The following is a 21239-nucleotide window of genomic DNA, read 5'->3' as shown; positions in this document are numbered from 1 at the left end:
AATCTCCAGGGAAAAGGGCTGGGAACTCAGCATTTCAACACGCACCCAGTGCTGCCAACATCAGGGCCCTGGCAGACACGCTTTTATAAACACTTCTTCCCAACTACACAGGGCTCCTTGCTATGGACGGAGGCTGGGCATGGAGGTGGCTTCTAAATTCTGGGATGGACATTTTTATAGATAAATCTTCTGTCCATCCATTATATTAATTTTCCTTACAATAAATTCCTGGCATTGACTGCTTTGTTTTTATTGGCCACACCACATGGCATGTGGGATCTTAGCTCCCCGACCAGGGATCGAACCTGCATCCCCTGCATTGGAAGTGAGGAGTCTTAACCACTGGCCACCAGGGAAGTCCCTTTTAGATTTTTTTTTTTTGATGTGGACCACTTTTAAAGTCTTTACTGATTGTTACAATATTGCTTCTGTTTTATGTTTTGGTTTTTTGGCCTTGAGGCATGTGGGATCTTAGCTCCCCAACCAGGGATCGAACCCGCACCCCCTGCATTGGAAGGCGAAGTCTTAACCACTGGACCGTCAGGGAAGTCCCTCGATTGCTTTAATTTGCAGTTTTGTTTTTGATTTACAGAAGTGTGTAAGTGTAACTGAGCAGGACCCTATGGGGCCTTCCCAGGACAGACTGTCATCCCCCCAGCGTCCTCTGCCTGCCTCTTGTCTGTAGAAAACCTTTAGCCAAAGAATAAATTTAATCAGAGAAGAGACAACATGCAGAAGCAAAGGAAAGCTGTCAAACAAGACAAAATAATGTAGTTTAGGCATTAAAGACAAGGACCTGAGACTTCCCTGGTGGCACACTGGTTAACAATCCGCCTGCCAATGCAGGGGACACAGGTTCGATCCCTGGTCCAGGAAGATCCCACATGCCACGGAGCAACTAAGCCTGCGCGCCACAACTACTGAGCCTGCGCTCTAGAGCCCGCGAGCCACAACTACTGAGCCCACGAGCCACAACTACTGGAGCCCGTGCGCCTAGAGCCCGTGCTCCGCAACAAGAGAAGCCACCGCAATGAGAAGCCCACGCACTGCAACGAAGAGTAGCCCCCGCTTGCCGCAACTAGAGAAAGCCCGCACGCAGCAACGAAGACACAACGCAGCCAAAAATAAATAAATAAATAAGTAAAATTTTAAGTTATAGAAGTATAATTTTTAAAAAGTACTTTAAAAAAGAAAAAGACAAGGACCTTTTGGGACTTCCCTGGAGGTCCAGTTGTTAGGACTTGGCGCTTTCACTGCCAGGGCCTGTGTGCAATCCCTGGTCAGGGAACTAAGAGCTCGCAAGCCTCGTGGTATGACAAAAAAAAAAAGTCAAGGACCTTTAATTCCTCCTCAAAGTCTGTAGATAATATTCTGAGCCACGTCCTTTGAGCTATTTTGCAGATACTGAAATCCTCACCAGATGGAAGAAGTTAATTACATGATGACAAGACTATAGCCGTGACATGAACCGCTGGTCCATCTTACACAGTTCCAAGAACTGGCCTCAAGGAGATGGGAACAAACCAGTTCCGGAACTGAAGATTAACTGTACTTAAAACAATCGAGGGACACTGATCACATCACCGCATGACTAATTTCAAGATGACTATCAGAGCTGACTGTGCTCTTCTGCATGTAGCTCCCCCCAACCCGGGCCTGTGCACCCCTGAAACTCCCCTTTAAAATCTCTTGTCCCCTGATCAGCAAGGGGGAGTTGATTCTTTGGGACATGAACCCACCTTCTCCCCAGGATTGCCAGCTCCCTCAGTAAAGCTGCCTTTCCTCTTACCCAACACTTGGCTCTTAGTATTGTATTCCTGAGTGACGAGCAGCCGCACGAGAGTTCCATAACATAAGGAGTCAAATATTTATTTAATGCCTCCTATGTGACAGGGACGGAGGCAGGGAACAGTCCCACTGCTGCCTGTCTGCTGGGGACCTGGACAAGCGTCCCTAGGTCATTAGGAGACACAGAGAGAACAGCTGGATGGCCGAGGACAGGTCAACAGGTGCACCCACAGAGTCACCTGCCCCCACGTGGGTCCCGGCCTTTCCATTCTGATTCTTCCGATGCTTCTAAGCTTAGAAAATCCTTTGCCTACATTAGTTTATAGCAACGGCTCTTCAAGATGTACATCTGTTCCCTCCCTTGAGTCGTCCCAATTTCTGCACCTCCTTCCACCTTTCAGAGGGGGCTCAGGGCTGTCTCTGCTCGAGCTGGCTGCTTCAAGGGGCCTGGTTTGGAGGTAAAGCCACTGGCCGCTTTGCTTCCAGCTCGGCCAGGCAGCCAGGCCTGTGATGGATCCTGATGCAGGAGGCTGGGCAGCAATGTGCCCACGTGGGGCACCTATTTTCAGGTTTACCTCCACTGCTATTTCCCTTGTTATTGAAGGTGAATAGGTAAATGTAATAAATGCTTACTGGTTTAAATGTTTCATCTTTTTCTTTTTTTTCTCCCCCCACCCAAAGGGTCTCTTGGGCTAGAATTTAATTAGCAACAAATTCTGGTGATGAAATTTTTGCAGTATGAAACACAAGCAACTGAATAGAATGGGGCACAGGTGTATGAGTCACCTGCCTAAGCGTGCCAACAGGGAAACACACAAGCCAGGTTATGAGGAGAACAGAATACGCCCCTTTGGCATGTGGACTATTTTGAGCTGTAGGCAATCAGGAGCCAGCAGGCTCAGGAAAAACTATGACCTCTTCCTTAACTACCTAAAAGAATTGAGATAGGGGGCCTGTACCAGAAGAAGAGCTATTACCAGAGATAACTTTTTTATCTGAAAGACTTCCCTGCACAGCAGGGCAAACATTAATTACCAAACTCAGCTCTCTGTATCGCCCCGTGAAGGGCCCTCCTCCCCTTGGGAGCCCCAGGCCCCCATCCCATTCCTTGAGGCATATAAGCCTCAATTGCCAGGCTCGCCCTTGGTCTCATATCTTTGGGGTTCCTATATGTAAGAAATTAAATTTGGTTTTCTCCTGTTAATCTGTCTTATATCAATTTAATTATTAGTCCAGCCAAAGAATCCAGAAGGGAAGAAGGGAAAATGTCTGCAGCTCTACAGCTGTCTTGCTGGGGTAGAAGGGACCAGGAGACACTGAGAAAAAAATAAATAAAACACCTTGGCTTCTACTGACTCTGAGAAAATCAGAGATCACAAGTGAAACTTCAAAATTGCTTGAATTTAAAATTTTGATCCTTCTGAATAGGGATCTCAAATTGAAGTGAATGGCCTCAGGACTCTAGGTGGGGAGACGGGAGACTAGGTCTCTTCCCCTGGGTCTAGTAGGATAAAAAGCTGTGTCGTCAAGGAATGAGATGAATGTCAACATTTTTCAGGGCATTTGGGTAGGAAAAGTAATGCTAATTATGGGTTAGACTTATGTTAGTCTAGTAATTATAGGCAATGACAGTGGTGACATCATCAACTCACCCTAGGGCTCAGACACCGTCCCAAGCATTTTATGCTCATTAATTCACTTAGTGCTTCATTTAAGCACAGAGAGGTGCAGCAGTTACTCCTAGGCCACACAGCAGGTACAAGGAAAGGGGGGATCAGCATGCAAGAGTCTGACCTTCAGAACCTGCCTTCCGTGGCAGCTTGAAAACATGTCTGGACCCAAACCTGCAGCAATAAAGCAACATTGACTTCATAAAGCAGCATGAGACCAGGACTATACAGACAGACAATGGCCAGACCATGTACATGTGACAAGAGACCCATCACCTGTGCAACAATCATCCAGAAGCCAAACCACAGCCTCTGCAGCCATTGGCCCAGAATGTCAGGAGGTGGCCGTGACAGTCACCTTCCCTAATTTTTGCCCCATCCCCCTTCTAACTCAGGACAACCAGAGAAGGCCAAATACGCCCCTGAACGCAATCACACAGGACGCCCAGCTTGTAGTTAGCCTGCCCACAGCCTCCCCGGGCCCAAAGACTCCATCAGGGTACACCTAAGCTTTCCTTTTTTCTAGTATAAGCCGCCCCCTCCTCTGCCTGCCTGTGAGTCTCTGTCAAAACCCAAGTGATGGTGGTGGATGCCCTGCTACAGCCAGCTCTGAAAAAACAGCCTTTCCACAGGTGTTACCCTCCTAGTTCTAAAATGTGAGCACCTGCAGACCCAGGTCCAGCAGGGTGAGAGGGTCAGGCGTGAGAGGCGCCTCAAGGTGCCCCCCGCCACCGCCCCGAGCTGCAGGATGACAAAAGCCACAGAACCGCCTGCCTTGCCCTCTGGGTCATTATTTTCTGATGCTTTGTTTTTGACACAGAGGAGTTTTCCATTTTGATGGGGTCAAATCTATCTCTCATTCATTCATTTATTCAATTATGAATTGTGGGAGTCTTGAAACCCAGTCCTGTGACTGGTTTATAATTAACACTCATGCCCGGGTGTCTGTTCTTGTTTTTCCCTCTTGTCCAGCCCATACCTGTTTGATCACATTTTTGCCTAATCAATAAGGAGTAGTGAAGGTCAGGGGCTTGGAGCCACAGCGCTCCAATATGCAGCACTGTTTATGTGCTGTTCTGAGTCATCTTCCAGGGCAAGATGACCTCTACAGAGTATGTTGACACAGACTCTGGAGTCACAGACCACCAGACCAAAGACACGTAGACGGCAGATGATTCAGATGATTCACCCCAGCTCCTCTGTTCTTCCCCTTTAAAAACTGCTAACTCAATTTTTCTAAATGTAAATTGGAAGTGCCAGTTCAAGTACACTGCCTATTTTTAATGACCTTTTATTTATTCATTGGTAGGAGTTATTTATATATTGTCAGATATGTGTAATGAGAATATTTATCCCAGTGGGTGGTTTGTTTTTTCATTCTCGTAAAAATGCCTTTCAATGAATAGTTCTTTCTTTTCATTAAATGCAAATGATCAATTAAAAAAAATAAAAACTGCTAACTCAGACCAATGAGGAGTGGATGTGAGGCTTGTCTCCTCCCTTGCTTGGAGCCGTTACTTTGCTGCAAACCCCGCTGTCAGGGTTTGGCTTTCTGTGCTGGGGCCTTTGATGGGTGTCAGTCTCTCCTTCCCCTCCCCCCAGGGCTCAACCACACACGACCTCCCATGCTTCCCTGAACTTACAGACCAGGCTCTGCCCTAGAAAGTACCAGAAAGGCTCACCTCCCCACACACTTGCTCACGGGCCACTCCCACTGGGCCCACCAGGAGGCGAGGCTGGGCCTCTGCCTGCAGAGTCAGCGCCCAGTGATGGGAGAGGCCCAGTGCCCACTGAGGTGCAGCCCTGTCGGGTGGGGGGCAGCTGGATCTTTCGGAAAGGCCAGTCCTGTCCAGACAGCTCCCAGCACAGGCCCCACCCTGCCCCAATAAGACGGGGACCCTTCCCTTCCCAGGATGTTGAAACTTCTCATCCCAGAATGTCTCAATCCCAAACCAAACCCCGTCAGAACCAAGCCCTTAACTAACTCCATCCACCTGACCCCACCCCAGCCTGAGGCCCTAGGAGTCATCACCTCCCCACCACTGGACTCCTTTGTGCCTCTTCTGTCCACCCACGTCAGCCCTTCACTGTGTCCCCGGGTCACACGCCCATGATGTTCACAGCAGCCCACACGACAGGCCGGCCCAGGTGGGGCGCTGGGCCGGGCCATGGGATGAGGGGCGCCAGGCAGGCAGATGCCCGCGGGAGGGAGGGCCTGCCAGCCAGCCCCTGGCCCTCTCCCCCAGCTCCTCCAGCTCCCGCGCTGGGCGGGGGCTTCTCTCCCCTCCGTCCTCGGTCCAGCTGCCCGCTGCTCTCCGGACCCCAAACGCCCCTGTCGTTTCAGGACCCACTACTGTCATCTCACGCAGGGGGTCAAACTGTGGGGACCCGGAGACCAAGACAGGACAGTGGGGTCTGGGGGCACTGTGGTCCGGGAGGCCAGGGAGGAGTCAGGATGGGCCAACTCCATCCCGCGCCCTGCCCCGCACCGGCCCGGTGCCCCCGAGGTTCCCCGCAGGGCAGTGCCCCGGGCAGCGTCCGCCCAGCCCCCGCGAGACTCGAAGCACCTCCCTTCCCGGGAACCTGCGGACCGCGCCCGCACTCCCACCCACATCCTGCAGGGCCCCGCCCACCCTCTCCGCGGGTCCAGCGGCCGCGCCGCCATCCCGCCCTCTGACTCAGCCGACGGGGGTGGCCGACACCAAACCCAGGGAGGGGGGACAGCCCTACAGCACACGACCCTTGGTCCCGAGAAGGTGCCTGCCTGCCGGGGGTCCCAGGCTGCGGCCTGCTCCCGCCCACGGTGCATCCCTATCAGGACGCCCCGCGCCCCATTCCCGTCCCGGGCTCCCGGCACCCCATTTCCGGTCCCGGATTCCCCCCCAGCCGCGCGCCGTGGTTCCGCCCGCGCGTCACGTGACCGCCGCGCCAGGTCCGGGGGCTCGGTTTCGGTCAGCTGCTCCCGCCCCAGTCCGCTGCTCCAGCGCGCCCGCTGCTTCCGAGTCACCGCCGCCTGGGGTCCACGCCCGCCCGCCCCGCCCGCCGCCGAGATGATGTGCGGCGCGCCCACCGCCACGCAGCCGGCCACGGCCGACATCCAGGCCATCGCCGACCGGGTCAGGGCCGCGGGGGGCGGATGGGGTCCTGGGGGGCCGGGCAGTCCGCAGGCATCGCCGCTGGGACGGAGGCGGTGCGCCCGAGCGCATCCCGCCGTGGGCCGGGCTGGGCGCGGGCCGATGCACCTCCCCGCCTGGGAAGCGCGCCCGCGAGCGGAGGTGTCCACAGGGGCAGGGCCGCGACGTGCCCGTCGGGGAAAAGCACTTAGAGAGCAAACGGTACAGTAGGAGGGGTGAAGTCACCCTGAGTGAGTCCGGGGACAGGGTCCACAGGCGTCCTAGACTTAGGCTGTTATTCTAGCACTTTCGTGTACGTTTGAAGTTCTCTCCAAACGAACGTCTTCGAAACGCAATCCAGCCTGGGTCGCGGAGGCAGAGCCTGGTTCGGGCCCTGGGCAGCTGTCGGGCCGGGTTCCGAGGAAGGCACCTGCACCCAAGGATCAGGTGAGGGTGGGAGGAGCGGGGCCTGCCCTGCCTAGCCTCGTGTGTCAGCAAAGTCGGCTCTTGACAAGCAAGACCCCTTCCCGCCTCTTCGTGGTTTTCCGGGCCTGAGAATTCCCCGCTTGTCATGTGAACTTTAAATGTGTGTCAGCTCACTTGGGAGGGAAGAGTTACTGTCTAAAAGGGCCCCTTCGTTTGGGGTCAGTCCCTTGAAAGTGATATGTTAGTGGACCGTTCTCACTGCCCCTGGGAACAAGGAGGCTGCCTGTGTGCTGGGTGGTCTCTGTGAGGGGCATGGTCACCATCTGGTGGCCCTTTGTACTGACGCTTTTGGGACAGTCTGGGCTGCACATGAGAAGATCAGAGGCCAGAGACTGGCCCCGGTCAGAAGGACGTCGCGGTGCTGCACTCCGCCCCCATCTCCTCCAGTCCCGTCCTAGGGCCCTCCCTGGCCCTCTGCCCCACCTGGTCCCCTCAGGGCTGGGAACTGGCAGCTTCCGTAGTGACCGGGGCCTTCTGCACACCCCCTGGCTACAGCCCAGCTCATCTTTCTCCTGGCCGGCAGGCAGCGGTGTCGGTGACCTGCCATCCCGCAGGCCGTGGCGTGGCCTGGCCTGGCATTCGCCGCCTCCACATGCTCTGTTCCACCACCTCCTTTAGGGTTTTCTCAAGCCAATCAGGCCTTGCACAGGGCGGGGGCTCTGTGCAAGCCCCCCTGAAGCAGAGAAAGAGACGATTCCATCTCAGACTCCCAGGAGGGTCTGTGGGTGTCACTCACCCCGCTGGCCTTGTAAACTGTCTGCAGGGTCAGTTCCCTGCAGACCTGGCAGGCACCTGGCAGGAAGAAGGGCCCCACGGGGGAGTGTTCAGACGCAGGTGGCACCAGCCCCAGGGGGACACGCGCACCGCCGTGAGAGCCGTGGCAGCTGCGTGGAGAGAAGGTGGCCCGCCTTCTCACTTCCTGACCCACCCTCCTGCCCTTTCTGCCCACCTTATCCACAGGGAGCCCCCCTCCCTGAAGGCCTTTGCCACAGGGACTCGCTGGCATGCATGGCGGTGACCCCCTCAGCTCCCAAAGCAGCATGCTTCCGGGCTTCACTGAAATCCTCTGACCCTCTAGAACTGGTCCTGGGACTGCAGTGCAGAGGCAGCGTGCTCTAGTGCCTGCCAGTAATCCAGAGAGCAGCCAGAGCACTTTGAAACTAGATTACGTTTTAAAGTCAGGACAAAACAACCTGCTCCCCGCTTCCTCCATAAGAATGCTCAGTTCCCAAAAGGCCAAGACCCTGGAAAACAGGACTGATCCGAAAGTGTGATTACTGTTTGACACCAAGCATCAGGATCAGCCTCTGCCCAAAGGCATTGCATCCTAGAGAAATCATCTAAAAATGCAGCAAAGCATTTTTCCCTGCAAAAGTGTGTTATCTGCTGCATGATCTGTCACACAAGAAATTGGGAATACTTAAGAGAATTAAGGCACATCTAGAAGATGGAAGATTAAATTTAATATTAAATTTAGTTTAACATTTTTAACTGTTTTAGCTTTCAATTGTAAAGGAGTAATTAGGGACTTCCATGGTGGTGCAGTGGTTAAAAATCCTCCTGCCAATGCAGGGGACACAGGTTCAATCCCTGGTCTGGGAAGATTGACATGCCGCGGAGCAACTAAGCCCGTGCGCCACAACTACTGAGCCCGTGTGCCACAATACTGAAGCCCGTGTGACACAGCTACTGAAGCCCGCGTGCCTAGAGGCCGTGCTCCGCAACGAAGAGTAGCCCCCACTCGCTGCAACTAGAGAAAGCCCGCAAGCAGCAACGAAGACCCAACGCAGCCAAAAATAAATTAATAAATAAATAAATATAATTTATTTAAAAATAGACAAATAAAAGTGTAATTAGGAACTTCCCTGGTGGTCCAGTGGTCAAGAATCCTGCTTCCAATGCAGGGGACGCAGGTTCGAGCCCTGGTCAGGCAACTAAGATCCCACATGCCGCAGAGCAACTAAGCCCGCATGCCACAACTGCTGAGCCTGTGCGCCACAACTGCTGAGCCTGTGCGCCACAACTACAGAGCCCGCACGCCGCAAGGGAGAGCCCGCATGCGGCAACTGAGACTCGATGCAGCAAAAATTAAAATTAAAAAACAGAATTTAAAAGAGTAATTAAAAAACTATATATACTCTTTGCAATGAACTGTTTGTTAAGTAAAAGAGGAAAACAGGGTATGAACTTACATACGTTGTCGTGATGATGAAAATATCAAACTATTCCATGCCTGGAAAAGAAAGGGAAAATGACACAGAGAAATAGTACCGTTGAAACTCGGCAGAATGAGAGAGCTGTTTTCTATACTTTATCAGCAGAGCTGACAATTTAATGTGTCTGCTCAGTTGTGAAGAACAGTCGTGTTATAGAAAGTCTGTAGAGGGCCGGCGTCAGAGTTCAGCTGTGACATTTAATTCAAGTAAGTGCACGTGTCTCTCCGTTCTCTCCTCCCCCAGGTGAGGTCCCAGCTGGAAGAGAAGGAGAAGAAGTTCCCGATGTTCAAGGCTGTGGAGTTCAAGAGCCAGGTGGTCGCCGGGATGGTCTTCTTCATCAAGGTGGGATGTCAGCCTCTTCGGAGGGTCTGGCCTGAATTGGGGGCTCCTAGGTGCCTGGGCAGGGGTGCTTAAGAGGGTCGAGTGGCAGCCCCCAGCTTCAGGGGGTTGCTGGCCATCAAAAATGAGCACGTGTGTGCGTGCGCGTGTGTGTGTGTGCACGTGTGTGCACAGCCTCCTGGAGGGGAGGACCGAGCCTTTCGGGGACTCGGGGCTCTGACGGAATGCGTGTGGGTGCCAGGTGCTGGCTGGGGCAACGAGGGCGTCCCCTGCACTCGAAGGAGGAAGGTGGGAATGTCCTCAGCCCAGTTGCTGGTCACCTGAAGGGACGTGGCCTCCAGGCACCCAGGGCCTTTCTCCGAGTCCAGCCGAGTCCAGGGGAGCAGGGGGGCTTGGGGTCAGAGGCCGCACCCGCCCATCACTGGACTCTTTTTCCAGGTTCAAGTGGACGAGGACAACTTCGTGCACATTCGAGCATTTGAAAGCCTCCCGCATGAGAGAAAGCCCTTGGCCTTGGTCGGCTACCAGACCCACAAAGGCAGACATGACGAGCTGACCTACTTCTAGTCCTGCTCTTGCACAGAGCCCGTCGCCCACGTGGGTCTCTGCACTGCCAGCCTGTGTCTGGGAGCTCACGCGGTGCCACTCAGGGTGGGGGTGGGACGCACCTCTCCGGTGTCTCTGTTCTTCACTTTCATTGTGTTCATTTTTTTCTCCCAGTCAATGATCTTAAGTAAATTACTTTCAAGGAGGGCTTGTGTTATATTTAAATATATGTTATTTTTTCAGTGTTCACAAATTTTCTCTGTTCTGGGGTTTTTTCTTCATCTGAAGCCGTAATCACAGTAGAGAGGGGTCACGAGGTGAGAGCTGTCCAGGGTGGAGCCCCCGCTGGGCTGCGTGCGGCCTGAGACCCCTCCGGCCTGAGGAGCTGAGCAGGGGGCCGGGAATGCCCAGGTCACAGCAGGCCGGCTGTAGACCCAGGATTCCAGGAGCCTGTGTTCTAACCGCAGCTCCACACGCCTCCGTTGCTGTGACTCTGTATGCTGTCTCTGAAATACAAGATTTGAGGGAATTCCCTGGCGGTCCAGTGGTTAGGACTCCGGGCCTTCGCTGCCGAGCGCGAGGGTCAATCCCGGTTGGGGAACTAAGATCTCGCAAGCTGCGTGGTGCGGCCAAAAATGAATAAATACATAAATACATGAATACATTTTTTTCAGCAAATCCGATTCTAGAGCATTAGCTCGAGATGTCCTCAGACACATTGGCACATTTCTGGCTCCGGTATAGAGATGGCCAGGTGCGGGCAGGAGAGGTGGTAACCCTGCAGGTACCGCCGAGCGCCATCAGCCTGCAAGGCTGTCGTGAGCTCAGCCTCTGGGCTGCACGTGGTCTGCACCGTCTCCCACCCCTGAGACCCCTGCCCACCTGACGCTCCCCATGCCCACCGGCACCCGGGAGCCAGTCCTGCACTTCCTGGGCACGTAGGGCATTCCTGGCCGCTCAGGCCTATGCTTCCCCCTCCGCTTGGCTGAGACCTGGCTGGGGACTGGCCTGGAGCTCCAGAGGTGGTAGAGGTGCATCTGGAAGGGAAAAGTGTCGGTCTGTGAGGCACCTGCCTCAGGTGTGTGGCTGTTGCTTGGTCTCCAGGTGCGGGAGCTGGTTTTCAGCCAAGGCGAGTGTGGTGGGCTGCTGGGCATCTGGAGGAATTAGGGATTCAAGATCCTCAGACCTGTCCTTCCAAACGTCCCTATCCCAGGCCTCGGGCCCACTCCTCCCCTTTAAGGACCCTACTTTCAATGCAACCCATTTTCTTGGTTTCCCAGGGCTGCCAGGCCCCAGGCGTCCCAGGGCTTGTGGCTGCATCACGCGTCTGCCTCTGTGTGTCTGTGTGCCTCCTCATCCCATCAGGACCCCAGTTACCAGATTTAGGTCCACCCTAATGCAGTGTGACCTCAACTAGTACATCTGCAAAGATCCTATTTCCAAATAAGGTCACATTCTGAGGTTCTGGTGGCCCTGACTTACTGGAGGACACCATTGATTTTGGGGGAGACACCAGTCAAAGCTAAATTTAGCATCCTTTTCAAGGGTGCTACCTTTACAACGAGACCCTGAATTCTACACTCAAAGTGGGCAAACTGTGTAATGTGAATCATATCTGAATAAATCTTTAGCAGTGGGGAAAGGGATGGATGGGAGAGAGAGGAAAGTGCCTACTCTCCTCTCCCTTCCTTTCCCCTATCCCCTCTACCCCGTACCCCAAGGTCGTGGATGACAGCCACATTCCAGGGAAAGCAGAACAACACGATGGAAGGGGCCTGGGACAGCCTCGTGCAGGCTAAGACTGCTGCAGGGGCCAGCCTGAGTCTGCACCTCATGGGGAATTTCTTCAGTGTCCTAATTTAGGCAGAATTACAGATAGGACGAGGCTGTGTGGCTGAGATCCCAGAGGCCCCTGGAAAGTTCCATGCAACACGTGTCCCAGTGCCCGAAACCTGTGGATGTTACTTTATACAGCAAAAGGGACTTGACAGGTGTGGTTAAGCTAAGGGTCTTAAGATGGGGAGATGGTCTTGGCGTAGCCGGGTGGGCCCAGCGTCATCACAGGGTCCCCATGAGAGGGAGGCAGGAGGGTCAGTGTCAGAGAGACTGAAGGTGGAGGAGGGGCCACGAGCCAAGCAACACAGGTGCCTCCAGAAGCTGGAAAAGGCAGGCAGGGAAGAGTCTCTCCGGAGCCTGCGGAAGGAGCCAGCTCTGCCCACCCGTTTTCAGACATCTGACCTCCAGACTGTGAAAGAATACATCTGTGTTACTTTAAGCTCCTCAACTAGTGGGAACGTGTCACAGCAGCCACAGGAGACTGTCACCAGGAGGGGGAGTCTGGGCCAGGAGGGCCTTGCTGGCGAGCAGAGCAGCACAGGGTTGGCAGAAGCGGATCTGAGAGGTCGAGTCAGAGGCACTTGGGACAGGATCCCGCGTCCTCCCCCACCGCTCCCTGCCTGTCCAGCAGGGCCAGGTGCTGCCCGGAGGCGACCTGAGGACTTATTTACAGAGGTGTGGGCTGATCCTGGGGAGAGCAGGTACCTGCCGGGCTCACAGGACCAGCGCTGTCACCACCCAGGTGTGAAGGAAGCCGGAAGGAGCGTGAGGCTTGGTCAGTGGCTGAAGCTGGTCCTCAGAATCGGGCAGGGAGGGGCTGGGAGAGGGAGCCCAATCCTGCGGGAAGCCCGCCTGGAGCCCACTGCCCAGAGCATCCAAACCAGCCCTCCCAGGGCAGAGAACAGAGCAGGAGAGGGCATCCGGCCACGGCGGGCAGGACAGTGCAGGTCCTTTCCCGAAAGAGGGGTGTCAGGTCCTTTCCCGAGGGAATTGGCTGCCCTCCGTCCCCAGCAGTAACCACTGCTTGGTTGGCTGTTTAACACAGCTTTAGGTCCTAGTTCACAGAAGGGAGCTCCTCTGGAAAAAAAGAAATCACACTTCAACACAATCACCATGAAAATATTTATTTGTGATAATCACAAGTCAGTAAGACCAGTACAGACACGGCCTCTACGGCACTGGAACGAGTTTTACGTTTAGAACACGTCCACACGCACACAGGTGGGGTTGGTAGAGCACGGAGCTAGTGAAACCACTGCCAGAAACACAGAGATCCCCCCGCCCCCCGCCAACTTGCAGCCGGGATCGAGCTGTGTCCCAAGGCTGCATCAATTCCCCTGAGAAGCCTCCAAAATCTGGGCTCAATTAGGGAAGGCCTGGGTTGGCATCGACTGGCCTGAGTCAGTGCCTCAGTCCGCCAGTGGGTCCAGTTTTGCAACGGTTGGGGGGAATCCCAACGAAAATTCTAAATTAGAAAGTATGCAGCTTTAAATCTCAAAACATTCAAAACGCCACCCACATACTTCTTATCCTTCAGGGGCTGCATGGAGTAAATTAAGATTTCACTTCCATTTCCCCATATATCAACATCTACACCTCCCATCATCAAGATGACGGTCCCAGATATTTTGCAGGAATGCACCAAGGCTGGAGTTTTGGGGCACACTGGGGGGGGTTGCTGCCAGGCTTACTGATTCCCCCTTTCTGTCCCCTGACCCCCCACCATGCCCTACACCCACCCTCCTTGTGCCAGAAGTTGGGTCCTCGGTGAGAAAGCAACTAGTGGTCCAAAACCCGCTGACCCAGCTCCGGCTCAGAAAAGCATGGGGGAGGGGGCCCAGCTCTGCATCCTCGGATGCACAAGGACTAAGTCCTGCCTGGGGGCTTCACGAGCACAGGGGCCTAGGGTGGCGTGCCCTCCTCTCTGTCTGCCCAGTCCTGGCCCTTGCAGGGCAGTGATGCCCCAGGCCAGGGTGAGTGGCCCGTGGCCTCACGAAGGTATGTCCTCCCAGAACGGGTTTCCTGCTGCAGAAGATCGGGGACCTGCCCCATGCTGATGTGGGGCTGGGAGCTTCCTTCACTGCAACCCTGGAGCTTGGGGTCCCTCCCTGAGGGTCAGAGATGGACACAAGGTCTCCCGCTCTGAGCACAGGCCTCTGCTCAGCTCGGACAGTGGAAAGCTTAAAACACACCTGTTTACTCTGCCAGAAGTTAAAAAGAAAATTCTAGGAATAACTTTCCAATCATATAAAGTTGTAAAATAGTCTCTAAGTCAGACCTAAGATTACTCATCAAATGACCAAACGAACACACCGTGTCGTGAGCGCAAACCTCTAACGAAAGGCAGGAATGTAGTTTGTAAGACATCATTTCTTAATCGGTGTCTTTGCACATTAACAACAGAAAACGTTCTGCACCAAGAATGAACTACAGGAGTCCACGGGAAGACACGCGCTACGGAGAGCTCAGTTTTAGGAACTAGGGCCCCAGGCCACGTGGCAGCGGGACACATTCACGGGCCTCCGCCCCGTGCAGTGCAGCACAGACTACAAAGCCTGGTTCCAATCACCGGACAGGAAATACTAATGCCCCAAAGAAAAAGCCCCTAGAAGGGCAGCTGCTGTGTGTCACCTACCAGGGCGGGGGCAGGGACCTCTGCCCTCGTTGCCCGCTTCTGGCGCAGGCCAGAAGCGCGTGACTGGATTCTGAAACCACAGCGCTGTCTGTAAAAACAGGCAGGAGTTCATGACACTGTTGGCTGCAGAAGCAAACACACGCAAGGGTGCACCAGCTCTGCACACAGCTCCAAGGCCACCCTTGTGCGGGCGATGCTCGGTCCCTGCTCTGCGGGGGCCCAGCCTGACCGACGCCCATAGGCCGACCTGGAGAACAAGGGAGGGTCTCCTGGGTGGACATGCACCCTGACCAACAGGCCCAAGTTCAAGGCTTCCTGGCCTAGGGCCGTGGACCTGGGCTCCCAGAGCCGCCTCGCCCCAAGTGCCCACCAACTGACGTTGCTCCCTCTATAGACACGGGAGCAGCTCTCCCGGGGGTCCCGATGCAAAGAACCACACGAGGTGATGTGAAGGGAAGCCCCCTGCAGCCTGGCATGGAATGGAAATGGGTGGGCTCAGGATCTGAGACGTGAGTCTGGGGGCCACGGGGCTCCCACCCGCTCAGAAAGCCAGGACGGACCACATTCACCGCGTCCCTGCTGGCACATAACCTGCTCCGCTCACTCCCAATTGCCCTCCTTCCGGCCCAGGCAGGCGCTGGGGGCTCCCGAGCCAACCCCTGCCCATGGGGAGACGTGTGTGCGTAACGAGGCCTGAGACCAGGCAGGTGGCCGAGGCAGGGATTCCAGGTGATTCTGGCGCCGGAGCGGAGCGGAGCACAGCCCAGCCCCGTGGTCACGGGTATTGATTCACAGACACGGGCCCCGCCGCCGCAGGCAGGTGGTCCTGAGAGGGCGTGTGCACACTGGGGGTCCAGCGGCCTCCAGATGGAACACCGTCCCCCCTCTTCTCTGCCTTTCAACTGATGAGTGAACGTGAGGTTCAAGCGATGAGGTCAGAAGCGCCAAGCCAGGCTCGGCCACTGCAAAATGAAACATGCTCTGAAGACTGGTCCTAACAGTTTAAGGACAGGACAAAAAGCAAAGCATCGTTGTTCCACCCCCACTGGCCTGCATGGCAAAAGCAGTGCAGACTAACCTGGTTACCTCTGCAGCACTTGGCAATGATTCAAGACTGGCTAAAAAACAAGGACCACATTTTGGAATCCATCTTTAAGGTCTCCAGGAGAAGGTCTGAAATCTATACTCTGGTAATGGGCAAGCAATTCAGGGCCAAAATATCTCTCATCTTAAAATAAATGATTAGTTTCCATGTTACTAAACTGTGGAAAGTGAATATAAAAAAAAAGGTTAATTCTAACTTGGACCCAAACTGTATCAAAACCCACTGCGACTGGCCATGGATAACTTCTAGACGGGAAATTCTGAACAGAGACAACCGGGGGCCTCTGCTGTCATCGTGACAGATGGACCGGGTCCCAGCAGAAACGAGCCTGAGATACACAGGTTCAGCCACATCACGACAAAAAGCACACTTTGCTCGGGTGGGGAGGTCGAACGTGCTTTCCCACAGAAGCTAAGGTTCCAGAGCCTCAATCTCCTTCTCTTAGGACAGGGGATTCAGGCCACAGCTCTCCAGATGGCTGGGGCTTTACGGCTGGAGGAGATAGAAGAGTTCATGATTTTACGGGAGGAACAATTCTCATTGTTCTGTGTATGATATCGAGAATTGAGGGTAAAACCCACAGCGGGGGCCAGGACTCTGACATAAAACTGAAAGAACCAGAGTGCATTTTCCTTCAAGTTCACGGCGCACACAGAACAAGCCACTACCCCCAGCACCATGTTTTCAGGGTGGGTCTTCACCGTCTCATTGAAGAGAGAGAGATACTCTGGCTCTTTCCCTGGTCTTACACTTGCTCTCCAAGGTTTAAAAAAAGGAACAAGGAAAGAGAAGAACATGAAGATTTCCCGCTGGCTGGAGGTGTGGCCGTCTCCCCAGCTCTACTTGGCAGTGACAGTATTTTCCATTAAAGGCTCTGCGGAGGCCCAGGGCCCTGGGGGGCGATGGCTGGTCCCTGGGCTGCCCTGTTGGGGGGCTGTCCCCCACCAGGCCACAGGCTTCCCCCTCCTCCTGGGCCAGCGGGCCCTGCAGGGACCAGTAAACATGACAGGGACACAGATGCCCTGACCCGCCGGCCGCTGAGGGGAGCTGAGGCCCCCTGACCCTGCGTGCGGGCACTAACGCCTGAGGCTGACGACATTTGGAATGTGAGCGGAGCGGGGAAGAAAGAAAAGAAGAGGGTGCAGAGAGTCCAGTGGAGACTGGCCTGCCTTCGTCCGGGGGCATTTCCAACAAAAGGCAGAAGGCAGTACCAAGGAGGTGAGAGTCCTAGAGACGTGGGCACAGCCAGACAAGGGTGGAGGCTCCAGGAGAGGGCCTGCCTGTGGGGCGAGGCTGGGGGTCGGGGACAAGGGCTGCCCTGGGAGCTTCCCCAGGGACCACATCCGGGCCCCAGCCTCCTGCAGCCTCCCCGCTCTCCTCCAGACTGTGGGCTCCTGAGAGATGCAAACCTCTGCAGCCCCCAGAGTCGGGGGTGGGTGCTGAGGATGGGCAACCCTGCCTGTATCCATGCCTAGGGGTCCTCAAAGTTCTGGGTAAAGTGGGGCCAGGGAGGTCACCCCCGCAGCAGACAGCTAGACTGGTGACAGGGCCTGCGCCACGGCCGGCGCTGCCCCAGCCCAAGGTGTCTGACAGCCGCTGCTGTGAAGCTCTGCCCCCGCCTGCTGTGGGGAGGGGCGGAGCTGCGGCGGCTTTGGGAAGTCTCGCTTCCGGCACCTGGCTGGCACAGGACGCGGGACTGCGGGACTGCGGGGGGAATGGGGGCAGGAGGGTCAGATAACTGGCCGGTGGGGTTAAGCACACCAACGGGGGGTGGGGCAGGAGCCCACCCCTGCCCTCTGTACCTGCACACTGACACGACACGGTTGTCACCAGCTGTAGGTGGCAAACACACAGCACCTGACCTGTTCTGCCCTAAACTGGGTGACTTTTCCAAAAGGAGCCCGACACAGTGATCTCCCCACAGGCGCGCTCGGCCGCGTGCCAGCTTCTGTCCTGTCGCCCAGGCGGTCCCTAGAGACGCTCCGAGTTACAAGGCAGTCCCCCGACACGCGTGAGACGTGCAGATTTTCGGGGTCCTGGGAAGGTCCCCGCCAAAGTGACTGTGCAGCGTCTGTGCATCTGAGCTGCATGAGCCCGTCCACACCGTGAACAGAAGTGGAGAATCTGAAACCCCCAGGGGCCTACCCTGCAGCAAAGTACGAGGCAAAAAGTTCTGAAGCAGGAACACAGAAGGTGAGGTCGGACCCAGAATAAAGACATTTGGCACCATCTTTCTGGACATGAACACTAACCCCCGACTCGCTCTCAGAGATGCAGACACAGGGGCCTCCCTGGGCCTTGCACAAAGGACGGGGGTACACCATGTATCCCAAGCCAGCCTGGGGAGGACGCCCTCGAGACGTAAACACGGAGCTGGTTTTCCAGGAGCCCTGTGGGAGGGGAGCTGGGGTCCCGAATTACAAATTTCTGTGATCGCTTTGTTATTTTTAAAAAGCATGACCAGCACATTTTCACAATGAAGACCAGTGGATGCTGGACACTCATGAAAGAAGAAAAAAATATCAAGTTTCGGTCACAGCTCTAAGGCAGACATTACATTTTTCACAAGGATGGAAACGGAGACACCTAACACTGGGCGTTAAGGAGGCGGGTTCGCGCGGCCCTCACAGCACTGTGGCTTGGACGACGATCTCCGGGTTCTCGATGTCCTTCTTGCTCTGGACCATCCTCAGCTCCAGCTGGGCCGGGCTGGGCTTCAGTCCTTCCCCAGCCCTGGCTGCAGAACAGGCAGAGCATTAATGATGGGAACAGAGCCAGCGGAAGTTATCCCGAATCTGTCTCCTCCTTCCCTCGCCTTCGTGAGAGCCCCCAATGCTCTGGATCACCACTGAGTTCCCATCTCAGCAGGGAGCTCCACAACGCTGCCCCCTGCCCCAGACCTAAAGGCCAACGCCAGGGAGATGGCGGGAGCCACAGCCCTGTTCACAATGCAGCACTGCACCCCTGCCGGCCCGTGAGGTGGTACCTTTTGCACACTTGATGGTCCGCTGCAGAACATGGTGCATGGCCGACACGGTCTTCTCACAGGCCACCTGCACGGAGGAGAGGACGCTGAGCCCCCCCGCCCCCAGGCTGCCTGGATGGACTGTCCACTGACCAGGCACTGGGGATCCACAATCACACGCTCCCCCCATCACGGAGCAGTCGCTGCAAAGATCCCAGGAGAGCTGAGCAGAGAGGCCTGGGTACTAAGTGGACCACAGGCAACTCTGTCAATACTGCCTGGCATGTAGTAGGTGCTTAATAAGCATTTCTGGAAGGAATCAGTTATAAAGAATCTACACGGGAAAGAGCTCCTGCCCCAGAGCTGGCCAAAGTCATTGCCTGCTGGCCTCTCCAAGTTAAAAACTCAGGGCTTCTCAGGTGCTGGGGAGGCAAGTGGACTCCCTCCCCGACGCTGGGACCCAGGGCAGAACTGAATCCGGGGTTGGCTGAGGGCGACCCAGCGAGGCCTCGTCTGGGCACCAGCTGGCCGTGAAGCAGGTCCCTGCTCACCCTCCGCCCTCGAGGGAAGGGGGGTGGAGAGACCGCAGCATTTCAGCGCTCGCCCCTGAGCCCGCAGGTGAGGGGAAGGGCCCCATCCCAGCCGTGCATTTCACAACATGGAGCTGACTGCTGGGGAGGGTGTGTGCCTGCCCCACAGGGGAAGGACGGCCGCCCAGAGGGAGGTCAAAGGGCACAGCTGCGCCTGAGCACGCTAGAGCACTGTGGACATTCACACACAAAGCGGGGGGACGGGGGACAATCCCCAGGAAGAGAGGGGTCTCCAGCAAGTCTGACTGCAGCGGCTGTGTTTTAGGACGAGTTGTCACTGGATTTCCCTCCTGCGTGATGCTTCTAGACCCCGAGGTGCTGGGGCTACAGCTCCCCTGGCATCCTCAGCAAAGCCCTCCCTTTCCACCTGCCTCAGGACCCCTCCTGGGCCTGGGCCTGGGCCTGGCGGACTCCAGCTCTTAACACATTCTCCCGTTTGCGCCCCACTGACCTTGAGATTGTTGGGGTGCTTGTGCGTCCACGCCAACAGCATGGCGGCAAAGAGGTCCCCGGTGCCCACGAAGACTGCGTCCACCTTGCGCATCTCCATGCGGATGCGCTGTGTCACGACGGAGCCGTCGGGGGTCCCTGGGGGGAAGCGTACGGCAGCTGGGACCCCAGACCCTCAGCCGGCAGAGGCCCCGTGGCCCGGGAACCGGCTTGCCCTCCCCTGCACAGCGTCAGGGGGCTCAGCCTGCAGGGATCGCCCATGCCCCCCAGTGGCTGCCCGCGTCCCAAGTGAGAAAGTGAGAGACTGGAGCCCCGGAGGGCCACAGGGTCAGGGCGGCCTGGGGGACACCACGCAGCCTGAAGACAAGGGGCCGGAACGTGTGATGATGTGTGATGGGAGCCATGGGGGTGGAGGTAGAGCTGGAGGGGCCGTGCTCACTCACTGAGGTTGGGGTGCGTGCATGGGCGTGAGTGTGTGTGGATGCACGTGCATCTGTGAGTGTATCTGGGTGTGTAAGTGTCCTTTTGCACAGACACAGAGGGGGTGGTGACAGGTACACCTGGGACGGCTCTCCGGGGCAGCGGGTGTGACCCCAGCCTTCTGTGTCATTTTACGCTGCGGCGTCAGCATAATTAAACGACTGACACAGCAGAGCGTTAACGGTCCTCCCAGCGATGTCGGCATCAGCTCTGAGGTGGGGGGGATGGGGGGAGGTAGGCCTGGGGACACCTGGTTCCCCGGGAGCCGGGCTCCAGCTGGGCTGGTCCACGTGACCCCCGAGCCCGAAAGACGGGATGTCATCCGTGTGCTGCCAGCACGGTCCCAGACACCTGCGTGGTGACCGTGGGGGGAGCAGCCTGCACCCCACGTTCACCGCACCCCGCTTCACGGAAACCTCTCCTGGTTCTGTTTTCAGTCTGATCTTTCTTCGAGGTGTCGGGAGTTGAGGAGACTGGCCACCTGCCGAGTCAGGCTTGATTTTCTTTCCATTGAACCCAAACCTCGGAAGCCTCGAAGGGACGCGCGGCAGGAAGGCGAGAGGGAGCCCAGCGCCGGGCGGGGACTTACGTGTCCTCTGGCTCCCCAGCGCGATCAAGTAGTTGCTGCCCCTCGGGGACGGCAGGTCCGAGCTGGTGATGACCACCGTGTCGGGGCCCATCGAGTGCAGCACGTCCATCACCTGCCGGGCACGGGGAGCACGTCAGCCGCTCCTTGGCCACCCGAGACGGGGCCCTGGCGGCCCTCGCCCCGTCTCCCACCGCCCCTCAGCTTCTTACAGAGTCTGCCTGGATGGGACCGCGGCCGCTCAGGGGAGCCACACTCTGGGCCCCGCCCCTGCCCGGCAGTGACAGCTCTGCCAGGCCACAGCCGTCCCAGTTCCCTCCAGCCTCAAGTCCAAGGGTGCATGTCTACTGGTCCCACCCTGCACCCCGCCTGTGCCCGAACCCCGGAGGGAGGAGCCAACCAGCCAGGGCACCGTCTCCTCTCGCCGGGGCTCC

The 21239-nt window shown here is 56.3% G+C and overlaps 2 protein-coding genes across 2 annotated transcripts in view; one reads left to right on the top strand and one right to left on the bottom strand.

Moving 5' to 3' along the window:
• The first annotated feature begins 6408 nt into the window (after positions 1-6408).
• Positions 6409-10363, top strand: CSTB (cystatin B). The gene is made up of 3 exons (XM_068547176.1): positions 6409-6574; positions 9517-9615; positions 10051-10363. The coding sequence occupies exons 1-3, from the start codon at positions 6509-6511 to the stop codon at positions 10177-10179; spliced, it is 294 nt and encodes a 97-aa protein (XP_068403277.1). The 5' UTR covers positions 6409-6508; the 3' UTR covers positions 10180-10363.
• A 2739-nt stretch (positions 10364-13102) lies between these two features.
• PDXK (pyridoxal kinase) overlaps positions 13103-21239 on the bottom strand; it is a 32457-nt gene continuing 24320 nt past the window's right edge. Inside the window, exons 8-11 of the mRNA XM_068547175.1 lie at positions 20809-20920; positions 19741-19877; positions 18721-18787; positions 13103-18471 (exon numbers count right to left, since the gene is read on the bottom strand). Coding sequence (XP_068403276.1) covers positions 18359-18471; positions 18721-18787; positions 19741-19877; positions 20809-20920 — 429 coding nt within the window. The 3' untranslated portion in view covers positions 13103-18358. The remainder of the gene's footprint in view (positions 18472-18720; positions 18788-19740; positions 19878-20808; positions 20921-21239) is intronic.

Source organism: Eschrichtius robustus, chromosome 6 (assembly GCF_028021215.1).
Source record: "Eschrichtius robustus isolate mEscRob2 chromosome 6, mEscRob2.pri, whole genome shotgun sequence".
Classification (NCBI taxonomy): Eukaryota; Metazoa; Chordata; class Mammalia; order Artiodactyla; family Eschrichtiidae; genus Eschrichtius; species Eschrichtius robustus.
Note: the sequence above shows the minus strand (reverse complement) of the source record. Positions and strands in the feature narration are given on the sequence as shown.